Below are 17319 nucleotides of genomic sequence, written 5' to 3' on the forward strand. Positions count from 1 at the left end.
GCTACAGTCTTCATAGAGTGTAATAGAGAAGTGGCTGCGCTTGCATATCGCTCTCTCCACTGAATTCTATGGAACCTGCAAAAACAGCCAAGCAAGTCACCTCCCCATTAAACTGTATGGAGACTGAGATGCCTGTGAATCGTCAAAAGCAGGTCATTGTATCCACTTTTGCTTGACAGGTTATGGTCCTAGTAGTAGTACCGCAATTATATCTTTATGGTATATTCTTTGGATATGCCATAAGATGCTAAAGATGGGAATATCGTTTTAAAGGGATCATCCCATCAGCACAACCCCATGTCCCAAGAGATATGCTTCCTGACTCTCTAAACTACCTGTCTCTAGCTGTAGGATTGGGACCTGACATGACATGGGATGCAACTCCTTCAGGTCCTAAAATAGCTATCCCCATCTCCATCATTCATGATGGCTATGGATACAACATAGCACAGAGAGCTACGGTTTCTGTAATTTAGAAGCTATGAATACAATGTAGCCCTATGTGAAACTCTGTTTCCATAGCTCGCATTCACTGTGGAAATAAAGGCAATGATCTGGCCACCACACAAGACAGGTATCACAATCCTAGCCATCAATGGTATAGATGAGAATACCTTTTTAAAGGTATGGCTCCAATCTTGCAGTTCATGGTTACTAGCCTCTAGGGTGAGTTTCTTGTCTTATTCTTTCTTTTATTCCCTGTGTTAGACCTGGCATGCTTAACTTTACTTGACCTCACTATTCTTGTAATGATTCCTGGTCTGACCTTCTGGCCATGCTTGACGTTCATCAGCCTGTCACCAACCCAGATCTGTCCTGACTACATATTTAGCCCAGCTCAATATAACCTTTTCTAACTCTCTATTTGGACCTATCCTGAGGATCGGATATCTGAACAATAAAGTTCATTAAGGACTTAAAAGGGTTAAAGAGGTTTTCAGGTCTATAGCTATTGATGACCTATCCTCCAGACAGGTCATCAATATCAGACTGGTTGGAGCAGGATGCACACAGATCTGTACATACTGGGGTACTGCGGCTCAGCTCCAATTCAAGTGAATGGGAGGTGAGCTTCAGTATGGTGGCACCAGAAACTACTCTGTGCACAGATCTTACTGTTTCAGCAGCAGCAGCTGTAAACAGCTGGTTGGTGCGGATGCCAGACCCCAACCGACAGAATATAGACCGGAGAATAGGTCATCAATATCTGTAGAAGAATCCCTTTAACCCTCTCAAGAACGTATGGACTCAGGATAGGCTCAAGTAGATAGTTGGAAAAGATTATTTTGTGCTGGGCTAAACATGTTCTCAGGACATATCCTGGTTGGCAACAGTCTGATAAACGTCAAGTATTATACATCCTATTACATGTAGTCTAGAGAACCCCTTTAAAGGGGTTGTCCACCTTTGGAGTAGTGGGGGGGGGGGAGAGTTGGCACCTTCACCCCTCTGAACAGACCTCCAGAGGAAGCATACTTACCTGTTCTCTGGACCCCGCCTTCTTAACTCCCTGGCCTCAGCTACCTCGATGGGTCACCCCACCGCCAGCATCCGCTTTGATACTGATGCAGGCAATCAATGGATACAGCAGTGACCTGCTCCCCTCGTGTCACGTGATCAACTGGAATGACACAAGGGGAGCAGGTCACTGCTGCGGTCAGCGATTGGCTTCAGTGGTGTCAAAATTGATGTTGACAGTGAGGGAAAACCAGAGCAAGGCAGCCGAGGCTGGGGAGCGTAGGAGCCAAGACCCAGCACTGGGAAGCAGATAAATATGTTTCCCTATGCATGTCTGCCCCCCCCCCCCCCCCCCAAAAGGTGGCCAACCCCTTTAAGAGTGAAAAACAATGCACAGTCTCCTGAACTGTTTTCTGCAGCACTGTGAGGCTCCTTTCCATACCCATCATCATCAAAGGTCTGTCATCTGTATGCCTGCTGCCACGTATAGACATTGGAATCCATAGAGGGCAAAACACTGTCTAAAGTCTGTGCTGAATTTCTGTATGTCTGGCTATGAATTGCAAATATATGAGAATATAATGTTCTGTACTACGGCTACAACATGCTGTATACCACTCGTGTCTGTCAGAAAATCAAATGCTAAAAATACTTCTTCTGCGGTTCTGCTTGGTTTTTAGTGCACGGCTTCTGCTGATGACAAACATTTAACATTTACGTTGGACTCGCATCACAGATTACAACATGACTGCACGAACGATCCAAGAAAATATTGTTCGAAATATAAATATATATTATGAGCCAAGCAGGGAGAAGGGCTTCTAAGTCTCACTACTGCAGTACGTGAAGTCATATAAAGCAAGGGTAAAGTGCAAAGCAAGTGGCGAAAGTGAACGGTGGGAACATAAAGACATACAGCGTCAGCTAATACAATAGCTTGTCCGTTATAATAGGTTACTCACTCTTTTACTTGCAGCAATCACTTGCTGTTCATATATATCTAGGTTTTTGGACATAAATTTCAAGGCAAATGTTCGACTGGTCAGCGCTGTAGAGTTGTCATTCAGTATTGCATGGTGCTCATACACTGCGGCAGTGTAGTAGTGGATTGTACAGACGACCTGCGCCACACAACAGCAGTAAACCACCTGGATTACCACTTTGATGCCCATCTCTGTCATAGGAGTTGTGTCTAGAAAAAAAAAAATTTGGAAAATTATTATTAGCCTAGAAATAACCAGTTGGCATCGTTTACTGAGGACATGGCACATTCTGCACTGGGTAGAGATGCTGGTGTACCGTTCCTACAGCGCACCAGAATTTATATACATCCACACTGTGTTTCATCAGCTAATGGGGGCCATTAGTTGGGGGAGGAACAGGGATTCTTTCTCTCTGATTACAATTGTTTTATTCAAAATAATTAACAATAGAATAGAGGATGCTCACAGCCCACTGACCACCCCTCAGTGATATAAGTAAACACAAAAAATTCTAAAAAAAATGGCTGGCTCACAGTAATTTGCATATAACTTTACTAATTCATGTATATAATACAACACAGTAAAAAACAATACATAAATATAAATAAAAAGACCCAGAAGTCATACACCCTATTATATGATCACGGTCCCTTTAAATGATGAGCTCTCGCATATATAATGTTCATATAAAAAAAGTATATATATATATAAAAAAAAATTAAAACACAGTTTCCTTGTCTTGTAGTTCTTCACTTTGGCATGCAGTTAGTAGTGTCAGTTGATATTTGGCAATTGTATCTCTCTTCGGTGTTAACTGAATTACAAGGTTATCTTAATTGGTAATAAACTTATAAAACATCCTAACAGTCTGCTCCAATATTCCCTTATAGTTGAGTGGCTTATTGTATTGTTTTTGGACACGTAAAAAAAGAAAGAAAAAAAGGTATCCCGAGGGTAGTGTTCAACCAGAGGCGCCAAAGGTGATGATAGTGGAAGGAATTTAGAAGAGTCAAAGAGATGAAGCAGGTGGGTTGCGGGAAGATAGAGAAGGCAGCTGGAAGCTATACACTTGGTGATCAGGTAATGGTAATGGAAACTTGGCAGTCAGGACTTACACGTCACCAAACGGCGCTTACTGACAGGCCAGTTTATGGGATGGAACAATGTAAAAAGACACAAAGGTGCAAGCGCCACTCTCTACACAACCATGGTGGAAGAAGTAATGGTAGCCCAAGGTACTCCGAGTGGAGTGGTTTATCCTCCACACAGTACAAAGAAATACAGTGATGGTGATGGTGGTAATAAATAATTTGGAGGTGCCAAATGTTGAGATAAGAATATCAATAATAATAATAATATAATCAAAACATCAATAATGATATATTTCAAACGTAGGACACGTACTGTCATAAATCATAATAAACCAATCCAGAGTAAAACTCTAGTGAACTGACTTCACTGGGGGGGGTTACCACCAGGATAAAGCTCATGAAAACTGGGGCAATACCCCCCGGCCGGGATCGCCTGTAGTGTGGTGGAGATTGAAGTCAGCCCTCCAGTCATGCAATAGAGATGACAAACAGCACGCGGGTCAGCAACTTCTTCGTCAATCGCTTTATTGCAAGGATATGTGGCTCAATGCGTTTCGGGGAAGGCATAAAATCCCCTTCATCAGGAGCAAGAATATATGTATTCTTTGCCAGTTAACTCGTATGTAATACGCATATATTATATTAGTAAAGTGCTTTCTTTAATCTGTAGTTGTTTTCAGCAATGCTTTATGTATTTGTTACTCACGGACCCTGATGCAATGAGCGCTCATCTCCCACAGACAGACCTCGTTACATGCCTGCTTGAATATGCAGCGTCTCCTCTCACACTTCCCCGTGCATGCGTACTGGCAGGGGCGTAGCTATAGGGGGTGCAGAGGTAGCAGTCGCTACCGGGCCCAGGAGCCTGAGGGGGCCCAAAGACCCTTGTGTCACATAAGAAGACACCAGTATTATAGAAAGTGCTTGATCGTCACATCTCTGGCTGGAGGGAAGGGGTTAGGTCGAGAATTTAGCATGGGGGGGTGCCGTTTCAATTTTTGCCTCAGGCAGCAGGAAGGCTATGTGCTCCCCTACCCCTGGCCACAGAGCACTGAGGGAAGGGGGGCCCAAGCTGAACTCTTGCACCAGGGCCCATGAGCCTTTAGCTACGCCCCTGCATACTGGGATCGTCAAGACGCCCAGAGAGGGCCGGGGGCTCTGCTGTACCACAACACTGGTAGATATTGATGCACACCTTCAGCTTGGAAACCGCCACCAGACGCGTTTCGGGACCTATTGTTCCATCCTCAGTGGTGCAAGAATAATGAATGGTTTAGTCATGAAACAAACCTTGTTCCCTTCATGTCTGTAGAAGCCAGTATACTCCCCATAGATAAACCCATATCTTTTAGCAATAACTTTTAAAATACAATGTCCATTCATATTCACTATGACTCTTATATACACTGAACTTGCCATGAACTCATCTTGGACTTTTCAGCCACATAACAGAACTTTGGTTCAAGCTGATTTCCTGTTAAAGGCAATGAGCATTAATTTTGGCTATAATATCATTAGATAATATTGTGTACTTATGAAAATGCACAACATCCCTTTATGTTTTAATAGCCAGTTGCAGGCTTTAATAACTCGTTCTGTATGGGCCGGGAGGGATGGGTTTCCCAAATATAAAGTTAACTAATATTGCAGCTGAAGTAGTGGGGTCCAGGACATGGTGGACTGAGAAGGCTGCACTTCGTAAATATAAGTAGTTGATGCAACATCCACCCTTTTTAGATCTCAGATTTACCTCTCCCCCAGATTATTTTTTTTCAACCATGGGGGGAACTAGAGATACCTGCGAGCGTTGCGGGAGAAACTAAAGAAGTAGGCGTTCCCCTCATAGCTTGCTTTTCTTCTTAACTGGATTTTCTTAGGGTCCTAGCTTCAGGGGGGTGCAAAATATAGCTGGCGAAGTTAAAGTGAATATCATTGGACGATGTGTATAAGATCCATGCATGGCTCTCATTACACATGATTCAGCAGAAGTTTGGGAAGGAGATTCTTGACTTTTCATAAGAAATTACTGAACGGCAGGATACCATTTCTAAAATAGAGTCCAGTAATGTACCATCTAAAATTGTTAATTATGTTAAAGGTCGGTTCTAAAACATATTTTCCGGGTTGCAACCAGATCTCTTCCAGACCCAATTATAGTTAATGAACCAGACGGCATTCCAGCAGGTCCGGCAGGCTGTTCCCATGTGAAACTAGCCTTACAGTAAAGGCGAAATATCTCTCACATATCAGGAACTACAAGTAGGGCAGTGTCTTAGTAAGTTAAAGGATAACTGTCGTATTATTATTTTTTTTTGGAGTATTGGATTGTGGTGATTAATATCACCTTGGTGGCCCTATTTCAACTTTTCACTGTGTTGCATGAGATTAACCCTTTAGGGGGGAGAGCTCTGGTTACTGACACTTTTGGGGGGGCTATTGTTACTGGCAAGTGAGGGCAGGCGGGATTAGCCTCAGGGTGAGGGCAGTGGCGGCCATCTTAACTGAATAGTGAAATTGCAGTTTTATGCAGACTGGTTGCTAAGGGCTGAATCTTATTAAATATGGGGTAAGTCAGTCTAATAGTAACGGATTCTGGAATATCATGTTATTAGTAACTTGTCTTGGCCAAGGGACTAAGCTTCTGCCCTAATAGTAACACGGATTGGTTACAATTAGAAGCTGATCTTTATCAGTTTTTCCGTAGGCTGAAGCTTAGAACCTGGTTTTCAACACGTCCAACTAGGACAAACACATGTATTAATACTGAATTGAAACTGAGTGATTACAATTTATTTAACAAAAGTGATTTCATTCCACCGGCGTCTTCTCCTGCAATTGATTTATTTGTTGATGCGGTAATGAAAGATGTCAATATGCTTAAGTTGAATGAAAAGAAGAGGTTTTTGCACCCCAACATCACACAAACTGAGTGGCGAGCTGTTGATGTCCATGACCACAGTCTCACCATTAAGCCTGCTGACAAGGGCGGTGCGATTGTGGTCATGGACACTCATCAATATATCGCAGAGGCCAACCGACAGTTGGAGGATTGCGAGGTGTACCAAAAACTACACACTGATCCCAAATGGGACATAGAAAGGAGGATTCAGAGCTTGCTACTGGAAGCCAGCACAGCTGGCATCATTGATGATAAGCTCAGAACCTTCCTTTCTGTCTCACATCCCATCACACCCCTCTTGTACCTATTGCCCAAGATACATAAATGTCTCAAAACCCCTCCGGGTAGACCAATCGTGTCTGGTCGCGGTTCCCTGTTGTCCAATATTTCTATTTTTTTGGATAGAATATTGAGACAATATGCACTGTCAGCCCAGTCCTATATCCAAGACACTTCAGATTTTTTGAATAAGTTGGCTGAGGTTTCTTTGACATCTGATGTGATTCTAGCATCGCTAGATATCACTAGCCTATACACCTCAATCAGGCACTCCTTTGGGATTGAGGTAGTTACCAAGGCTTTATCTCAGTCCGCTTTTTCAACTGAATGCCAAGACTTTTTAATACAACTTCTACATTTGGTGCTGACGTGCAATTATTTTTTACTTGGGGATCATTTCTATCTCCAGATGAAGGGGACCGCCATGGGGTCCAATGTGGCCCCTACTTACGCCAACATGGCGGTCTCCTTCCTCGAGGAGACATATATCTATGTATCGCCCCACTTCCGACATGTTCTGAAGTGGTGGCGATACATAGATGACATTTTTTTGATTTGGACAGGGTCAGAGGAGGCTCTTATGGAGTTTTTTCAATTTCTGAATACTATTGATTCTGACATCAAATTTACGTTGGAACACTCATGTGAACAACTTCATTTTTTGGACACTGTTGTGACCTTACATGATCGGGTGCTATCGACGGGCTTATACTCTAAGCCCACCGATCGCAACACATTATTGAGATACAACAGTGCACATCCCAGGGCCATGGTCAAATCCCTTCCTTTGAGTCAGTTTTACCGCGCCAAACGCATAGTCAGTAATAATAATGAATTATCTGACACTCTTAAATGCATGACACAGTCCTTCATAGATAGGGACTATCCTGTATCGTTACTTAAACAACATCTCAACTCTATACAATACAAAACACGTACAGAGCTTCTTACCAAGAAAAATAAAAATAGTGACAAACAAAGCAAGAGAATTCCTCTGGTAACTACTTACACAGAAGACAGTACACACATTCGGCAAATTATCCTGAAACACTGGCCAGTTTTGAAAAGTGGTCATGAGGGGATTGAGGAATTTCATCTCCCTCCCCTCATGTCGTACAAAAGAACTAGGAACCTTAAAGACAGATTGATCCTTACTGACATAGGTACACAAAAGGAGTTGGGCCAAACCTTTCTGCGTAGTCCCAAATTGGGTAGCTTTCCATGCTTAAATTGTATTAATTGTCGATACATGCAAAAAGGCAGCTTTTTTCTGCATCCACGTACGCAAAAGAAGCATTACATCAAGCACTTTTTGACATGTGAATCCTCTTTTGTTATATATATCCTTTGGTGTCCATGTCAGTTATTATACATTGGGGAAACTTCACTGGATTTTAAAAGTAGAATCAATCAACATCGATATACCATCCGTAAAAAACGGATGGACCTTCCAGTCCCGAAGCATTTTACTGACATGGACCACAAGGAGCGGGACCTTAAATGTATGCTGGTCGACCATATCCCTACACCACGGAGGGGGGGGAACAGACTTGCCCTTCTCAAAAAATGTGAGATGAGATGGATTGCTAAACTAAATACTTTAAGACCACAGGGATTAAATGTTGATTATAAGCCCTGGTTATTGTCCTAGGTGATTGTGCTCTTGACTCTGCTCTCCTGCTCTTATGTTGAGTTTTAAGTTGTTGTGCCCCTTGTTTATACAACAAGGTGTTCTTATATATTGTTTTTATTACCCTCAGGATTATGGTGAATATTGTGTGTATCCACAATAAAGGGTGAGCGCTGGAAGATTCATCCATTGGATCATGATGGGACCTATATATATACACCGCTTACTTTATTGCCATATACAATTTTATTTGTATTTTCCTTAGAAAGAAATGCCTTTATAACAAGATAGGTGGGATCATGTTTCTGTGCACAGCGGGTTATACTGTCATGTCTTATGCATAGCATGACATATGATTGTTCACCGCACTGATGCACGGATATATTGATTTCCTAGACATTTTTTTCCCTTTTTTGAATTGTATGCAGGCATTTGATTATACACAGGTGGTGTTGGATTACCTGAGATGGTTTAGTTGCTATACCCATGTGCTCGGATTTACATTTGGACAGGCCTTTTGAGCCATCAGTCTCGAGGAGAAGATTGACATATTTTATGGATATATATTAATGTGCCCCCGGAATCTAGAGGATGATCCCGGGTCTGCCATGTTGGATTTCCAGGGATGGTATCCAACGGACAGGGGGGACTAGTCAGGTTGGGACTTTGTGATAACCACATAAGTCGCATATACTGAATTCCTCGTTTAGACTAGGGGGCTACTCAACAACTAATAAACTAAGTCCTTATATAGCAAGGAAAGCGGCGGTACTTCCGCACAGTACATATAGCTTTCCTGTACACAACAATGGTACTTCCAGTTGTATACAGTTATTTTTTCTCCCAGATTGATGGGTGACTCATAAATGGTACTGTCCATGTGATTCGATGCGCCTGGGTCGGCAATGATCCTATACCGGGTGCCCACACTGCCATATGTACTCCGCTACTGCTTATGCCTGCATACATATTCTTATATTTCTAAGATGACATATTTCTTTATACTTTGCATATTTATAGCTTACTTTAGGTGTTATATATATGTCCCCTATAATGATTTTTGGAAATATAGCTGTGGAATCATGCTTTCCTATGTGTTTTGAATACCACTGAACACTTGAATCTTTAAGTTCGTTTATTCCGATCGTGTGACACACTGAATCACATGACCTGATGATTTACCTGAACACATGACCGGAAGAGTGATCACATGCTGTGATCACATGCTCACAGGTCCTGCGACATGCGCACTACATCGAATGACCAGAATGGGTGATCATGTGATCGGAATCCCCAGGAAGGTCCTGCGACATGCGCACTGGTATGTCTGAGACGCCGTGACCCATGTGTTCTGACTCCATCGCACACTCCTGTGATCTAACTCATCATTCTACTGAGGTACACCTGCACATTTTTGGTTATTATAATGGCATACACCTGAATTAATCATGATTGTTAGTAAAGTATTTTGTCTGTGCACTGTACGTTGGATTTGATACAGGTATCGTTTGCACTGTAACACTGTATGTAATTTCATGAAATGCTATTTTGTATTGATAACACTGTTGTTGTCAGTTTTTTAATATATCACTTTAAATGCTTGTAATTTACTCATTGATTGTTTAATTATGTCAATGTGTTTAAATATGTACTGTGCACTGCCCACAATGTCACTGCTTGAGAAAAATCCCATTGAGAGGATTGAAACGTCGCATGCTTGGTGATTAAAGCTTCTTTTACTTCTTCACTACTCGGATGTGCTGCGGAGTTCATTTATTCTATATTGTTTGGAGTTGGATCGCCGACTCAGCCGCTGGCACTCCGTCTGTACCTTTCAGACAGTGGTGCTGCCCACATTCCTTGGTCTATTGTTATTAGTAACTACATATATGAAAATTTAAATTAGGGTCTAAATGTGACAGTTATCCTTTAAGTTATACGTGTCTGTGGGAGGCTGATATGAATCGGGTTTTTGACAAACAAGATTGGGACCAGGCTGTGGAATGGACTTGCAGATATACCGGCTGCCTGAACCAAATAGCAATAGTAAAGAAAATTCAAATGCTACTATACTTGTCGTCCCTTAAAGGGGTTCTCCAGCCATAATTATTGATGACCTAACATCAGGATAGGTCATCAATATCAGATCAGCGGAGGCCCGACTCCCAGCAACTCAGCTGATCAGCTGTTAAAATAGGAGTTGGTGCTCCATGCGAGTGCGGCTTCCTCCTTATTACACTGCACTTTGTCTCGGAAGTGCAGTGTAATACAAGTACCCGGTCCATTCAAGTGAATTGAGCGAGTACTAGTCTACGCTGCCACTCCACTGGAGACTAAACGTAGTGTAATGACGAAGAAGCAACGCTCGCATGGAGCGCCACCTCATTTTCAAATAGCTGATCGGCGGGTGTCGGACCTCTGCCGATCAGATATTGATGACCTCTCCTGACAATAGATCATCAATACTAAACAGCTTTAAGATGCAAAGTCTTCTCTCAGGATTCACTTGTCTGTTGGAAAGGTCAGCCTGTGGATTTGTTCCACATGCACTGAACCTGTATTAAGACCAAGGGCTAATGGGGGGAAATTTTTGGACTGATCTCTGGAGTTGTGGGAAAGGAGGTGCTCCCCACACCAGAACTAGTCCTTTTAAATATGAGAATATGTTCTGTTTCATTGGGACAGAGATAGGTTGTTATGCGTACTTTAGATGCAGCAAGGAGCTCCCTATTGGCCCATTGGAAACTGAACAGCATTCCTAAAATTTATGATTTTTATATTTTTTTTTTATTTTTTTAAAAGGTATACATGTTATGAGCTTATTTTATGTATGAATGTTAAAGTTCTGTAATAAAAATAAAATAAAAACTATATAAATGTGGTATCGCTGTATTTGTACTGACCCAGAGAATGAAGGGAACAGGTCAGTTCTACCGTATAGAGAACTTCGTGAAAACGAAGCCCATAAAACTATCCCTGTGGAATTTATTTCCAGCTTCCCACTACATTGTATGCAATATTAAATGGTGCCATTAGAAAGTACAACTTGTCTTGCAAAAAACAAGTCCTCAAACAGTTATGTGAACAGAATTTTTTATTTTTTTTAAGTTATCGTTCTCGGAAGACTGGGAGTAAAAAAAAAAAAAAACAAACGCAAAAATGGAATATTCAAGGTAAAGAAGTGGAGTAGACGGCTCTACTGTTCAGGCAAATGGTAGAGGTGCAAGGCTGCTTGGTCTGACTCACCCAGTCAGAAGCATAAAATAACAAGTAATAAGAGATAAGCAGGCACACTCTTATATAGGGTACAAACGGTAATTTATTGATGGTCTATTATAGTAGATAAAAGGGTAAAAGTAAAGTTAGGTGAGGGTACGGGGTGTGTAGAGTGATCACCAGTAGGTGAAAAGGTGATAGATGTCCTGTGGGGTAGTCCTACGAAAAATATAGGGTTGTGGTGGAAAAACCCGGATATGGGTCTTATTTAAAATCCTTCAAAAATAGAAAATATATAAAGAGATAAATATATATATTATGTGCACAAAGTCTTGTTTAGGATATATGATAATATATGTGGGAAACAATGGAGAAGGGGTAAAAACTTGGAAAAAATAGTCCTTCTTAAAAATGTGGAAAAATATGAAATAAAACTGAGAATAATAATAAAAGTCTTTCATAAAAATATGGATGATAGAACTGTCTTGCAGTCTTTTATAAAGTGACCACTGTGTGGTGGATAAAATCGATTATAATCAAAGATCTTATAATGAGGATGTTGTCCTGTATTGCCCCTTTGTAGGATCAGTATATGGGGTATCAGGTAAGTAGCAAATTATGCAGAGTGCTGCGCAACAGAGGATGGTGCGTCTATACAAATATTACATGTGGGTAATAGTTGTTTTTGTTTGGGATCCATATAACATACTGTATGAAGGCAGAGGTGTTCTGTGCCTGAGTGCGGCGTCCCGCACTGTCTCTGGCTACAGAAATCACTTACCCTTCTTGACGCTTGTGGCTTGTATCCTTCTGGTCCTCTGGTAGTGGTTCCTGATGGTCGGCTGTAGTGGTCCGATCCTGCTCTCCAGAGTCAGCGGCGTAGCCTCGTGTTGCCTAGGACGCCGGGGGGGCGTGGTTCGCGCGTCTAAGGAGTGACGTAGGTGGTCACGTGATCGCGGAATCTTGTTAGGCTTGCTCGCAGTGCTTCTCCTGCTCTGTAGAGAGCGGCGGATAATCCAATGATCCAATGATCCTCTTAATCCTCTTAAACGCGTTTCGGGACTTTATCCCTTCATCAGTAAGTGGAGGATTCTAGAGGATGCTGTGGTTTTTATAGGGTGGTGTCAATCAATCTATTTGTCAATCAATTGAACCTAATGAGGAGTTTAATGTATTCAATGGGTTGTTTTATTTCAGTTCACATTGGCCAGTTCAGTAGTGGCCTAATAGAATATGCAGATTATCAAGGAGATCAATAGATGGATAGAAGTGTATAGTAAAGATTATACACCTCAACATATTTATGTAATTATCTAGATGATGTTGATCAGTCCTAGAATAAAGTTAGTATTATACAAATTGATGGATCTGACCAATATTTGTGCTTTGAATTTTTATTTTTATTTTTATTTTTTATTTTTATTTTTATTTTTTATTTTTCTTCAAGGAGGAACCCTCATAAAGCATCTATATCTATTGCCTATATGGTAATATATAGGGATAGTACTGCTGAGTATAGTTTAGCAATGTGGATTGCTTATTGGACAGATATTTGGTATGGTGAACTTGTTGCTTTTAGGGAGTGGGGTATATTATACTTTCTATAGATGTTGCCTCAAATGTGAGGCCTGTGGTACTCCTGATGTGCTCCAGCCGTGAATACATATGGGAGATACGCCCATTGCTTTTAGGGAGTGGGGTATATTATACTTTCTATAGATGTTGCCTCAAATGTGAGGCCTGTGGTATTCCGTATGTGCTCCAGCCGTGGATACATGTGGGAGATACGCCCATGACGTCACTGGTCCGTAGTATAAAAGACCCAGCGAACATCTGGGTCCATCAATATAACATGTACCAAAGGGGATGGGCCACCAAGGTATGACCTTTAGTGTAGTCTTTGAGGTATAGGGAGCTTGTTAGTCTTAGGGGGTACGCTTATGTTATAATTTTTATAATTTTGTTTCTTTATTTTCTAATTGTGAGTGTTGTATCATTATAAAGAGCCTGTAGTAGTGCTAAAGTGATTCAACTGTTGTCGCTGGTCCGTAGTGAAAAAGAACCTGCAGATATATTGTATCTGTAAATCTTGCATGTATCCAAAGGAGGGACTCAGAGGTCTTGATATAATTTAGTTACTGGCATCTTTTTGATATAATTACTGGCATCTTTTTGGTATACAATGGGAGATATTCATTGTATGAGGGATATCTATTGTATCACTGGTCCGTGATTTGGAAGAACCAGAGACTATGTCAGTTAATCGTCCCTGTATATATCCAAGGAGGATGGAGATAGGAGCAGGGAAGAGACATTTTTGTGTGGATTGGTACATATGGTAATAATATCTATATGTTGACAGCCCTAGGTTTGGGGTGTCAGACACTGAGCATTTTTTCAAGTGTGGTAGGGGCTCATCACATCTCGAATTGCGGGACCTAGTTGATGTGTTGATCTGTTTTGGCTTTATGTAGTTATCTTTTGTGTTGTCTTGATGGCCTAATTGTTGTCTGAGTCTTTTTATTTGGTATTTACTTGTCTCGTGTATTTTGGGGTAGAAGTGGGTATCTGTGTGTGTGGTTGGTGAGGGGCAGTCGCTCGCCAAGGGGCAACCGGAAGGAATGAATAGACCATTCCGGTTACCCATCGGGGAGCGGCAACCCCCCAATCAGAGGAACCCAAAAATCTCCATTTCTGCATTCAATCCATTTGGTAGAACAGAGTTGAACTCAAAAATTCTTCTGGACTCCACTCTGGACATTTTTTGTATGAAATTGCCCCCTCTCCAGTCTTTCTTTACCTTTTCCAATGCTGTGTATTTGAGTCCGGATGGGTCCTTATTGTGGATGATTCTAAAATGATTTGATACTGTGTGTTTGTCATAACCTTTCCTTATATTTGCTATATGTTCTGATACCCGTTTTTGAAGTGTCCTTTTGGTACGGCCTATATACAGTTTCTGGCATGGGCATTCTAAGGCGTAAATCACTTCTATTGAGCTACATGTTAGGAATTCCTTGATTTCTTGTTTGTGAGAGTTGATTTTGGATGTGACGCAGGTGGTTTTCTTTGGAAATGATGTTGTACGGCAATTATTGCATTTTCCGCATCTAAAAAAGCCGGTGATGTCTGCCCATTTTTGGATTGATGTTGTCTGTTCTTTGTTGTATTTAATGGTGGGTGCAATTTTTAGGCCTAGATTTGGGGCTTTGGTAAAGGTGATTAATGGAGTGTCGTTGATGATGGTCCCTATTATTTTGTCCTGTTTTATATGGTACCAATGACTGTTGATAATTTTTTTGATTTTTTTGTACTGTGGGTTATATGGTATTATAATCCTGGGTGTGGCATCTCCTTCTTCTGGTTTTTTTGTTGACTTATTGAAAAATGTTGTTCTTTCCATTTTTTTGACTTTGTTTAGTGATGTATGTAGTAGTTCAATTGGATATTTTTTATCCATAAATTGTGTTTTCATCTTTTCAGCTTCTTTGTCGAAATCGGATTCTATTGTACAGTTTCTCTTCACTCTGCGAAATTGTCCTTGTGGGATATTGGTGAGCCATGATGGTAAATGACAACTATCGTATTGGATAAAACTATTTTTGGATGTTGGTTTATGATAGGTGGTACATATGAGTTTGTCTTTTTCTATTGTTATTTGTAAATCTAAGAATTCTATTTTCGATGTACTGGTGGATGAAGTGAATTTTAAGCCGTATGGGTTTGTATTGATGGTGGTTAGAAATATGTCTAGATTATCCTTAGTGTCTTGCCAGATGAATATGATGTCGTCAATATATCTTTGCCAGAGCACCAGATCCGACCCCAGTCTGGGCGTTATGGTTTCGTCCTCCCACTGCGCCATGAATAGATTTGCGTAGCTGGGGGCGAATCTGGTGCCCATGGCTGTTCCTTGGGTCTGTATGTAAAAATCCGAGTTCCAGTAAAAATAATTATGGTTGAGTATGAATTCTATGCCTCCTATTATATAGTCTATCTGTTCCGGTGGTAATGTGGCTTCTTTCGTTAGTTGTTTTTTAACTGCTTCTGTACCCTGTTGATGATTAATGCAGGTGTAGAGAGATTGGACATCTAATGTTCCTATATGCCAGTGTGTTTCAAATTTTAAGTTTTCAATTATTTTAATGATTTGTGTTGTGTCTTTAACATATGAATGGATGTTTTTTACTCTTGGTTGTAGTAGTGTATCAATGTATTGTGATAAGTTACTGGTTAATGATTGTATGCCGGAAATGATGGGACGGCCGGGTGGGTTGCTTTTGTTCTTGTGTATTTTCGGGAGGCAGTATAGTGCTGGCAGCCTTTGAGGCGTGTTTATTATAAAGGTGTATTCTGTTTCGGATATGATACCATTTTCTTTCCCTTTTTTACAGTATTGTATTAGTTCTTGATAATATTGTTCCGTTGGGTTGTTTTTAAGTTTTTTGTATGTATTAGTATCTGCTAGTTGTCTCATGCACTCGTTGTTATAGTCACAGACACTTTGGATGACGATCGCTCCTCCCTTATCTGCCGGGTGTATTATTATATCTTTATCCTTCTGTAGTTGTTTAATGGCCTCTGTTTCCTTTCTAGATAGGTTGTTCCATTTCCTTGGTTGTTCTTTCATCTTTCGTATGTCTCTTTCTACGCATTGTTTAAATGCTGCAATTTCTTGTCCTATTTCTTGTCGTGGGTATTTTTTGGAGATACTTTTTAGTGGGGTATGTTCATATGTTTTATTAATTGTGATTTCTTTCATTACAGGGTTCTTCATATGGTATTTTTTCAGACAGAGTTTGCGGATGAATTTTTCTATGCCTATGTATGTGTCAAATTTGTTGTGTGTATTGGTTGGTGCGAATTTTAGTCCTTTGTTTAAAAGGCTAACTTGGGCCTTATTAAGCGTGACATTACTAAGGTTTATAATAGTGTCCTCATGGTGGTCTATCTGTTGTATTTTGGTCTTGTATCCCCTTCCTCTACGTATCTTTTTCTTGCATCGTGTTGTCGTGTTTGATAGGTTTGGTGATTGTCTCTCCTTTGTGGTGCTTGGTGTTTCTCTCCTGATTGTTGTGTCCTTTTTGGATGTTGTGAGTTGTGTTGATGATGCGGTCTGTAGTCTTGTTCTGGTGATGATTGTCTGTATCTTAGGTTGTATTTGTGGTTTTGGGGGGTAGGTGATGGGGAGCAGGGTGGTCTCTGTCTGGTGTGGGGTCTGTGGTGTGGAGGAGTCCGGTCTAAAAAATGATTCTGTTCTTCCAACACTTCAAATCTATTACTTGTGGATATTGGATATTTGTTCAACTTTTGGGTTGCAATCTGTTGAGTGTTTTCAATTTCTTCTCTATGGTTGGCTATCTCCTTATCTATGGGATTGGTGTTTTGATTATCCCTATGTTCCTTTCTTTGGGATATGTTGTTTCTCAATTTCTTAACTTTTTTATTCATAATTTCTTGTTCTGCTCTGTCTAGATTGTTACAGAGTTTTTGTTGCCAATTGTTATAATTGTCGTTGGTGGTAAATTTTTCCATTTTAATTTTGATTTCATCTATTTGTGTTGTGGTTTCTTTTAATATAGTAGTTCTCCTTTTTATAATTAAGTGCATCAGTGAGAGGGAATGTTCGTGTAATAGTGAATCCCATTCCTCATTGAATTCTCTTTCCCATAAGTCTTGGGCAGGTGTTTTGATTAATTGAAGTCCCTTGGGTACTTTTTTATGCTCAATGTATTGTTTTAATGATTTGATCTCCCACCTTTG

General features: G+C 40.7%; 1 protein-coding gene across 5 annotated transcripts in view; it reads right to left on the bottom strand.

Moving 5' to 3' along the window:
* Positions 1-17319, bottom strand: part of BTD (biotinidase) — a 94487-nt gene that overhangs the window by 18027 nt on the left and 59141 nt on the right. For all 5 annotated transcript variants that reach the window (XM_040433559.1, XM_040433557.1, XM_040433558.1 and 2 more), the window contains exon 2: positions 2421-2650. In XM_040433559.1, the coding sequence (XP_040289493.1) occupies positions 2421-2639 (219 nt within the window). In that variant the 5' untranslated portion in view covers positions 2640-2650. The remainder of the gene's footprint in view (positions 1-2420; positions 2651-17319) is intronic.

The sequence above is a fragment of the Bufo bufo genome, chromosome 5, assembly GCF_905171765.1.
Source record: "Bufo bufo chromosome 5, aBufBuf1.1, whole genome shotgun sequence".
NCBI classification, from domain to species: Eukaryota; Metazoa; Chordata; class Amphibia; order Anura; family Bufonidae; genus Bufo; species Bufo bufo.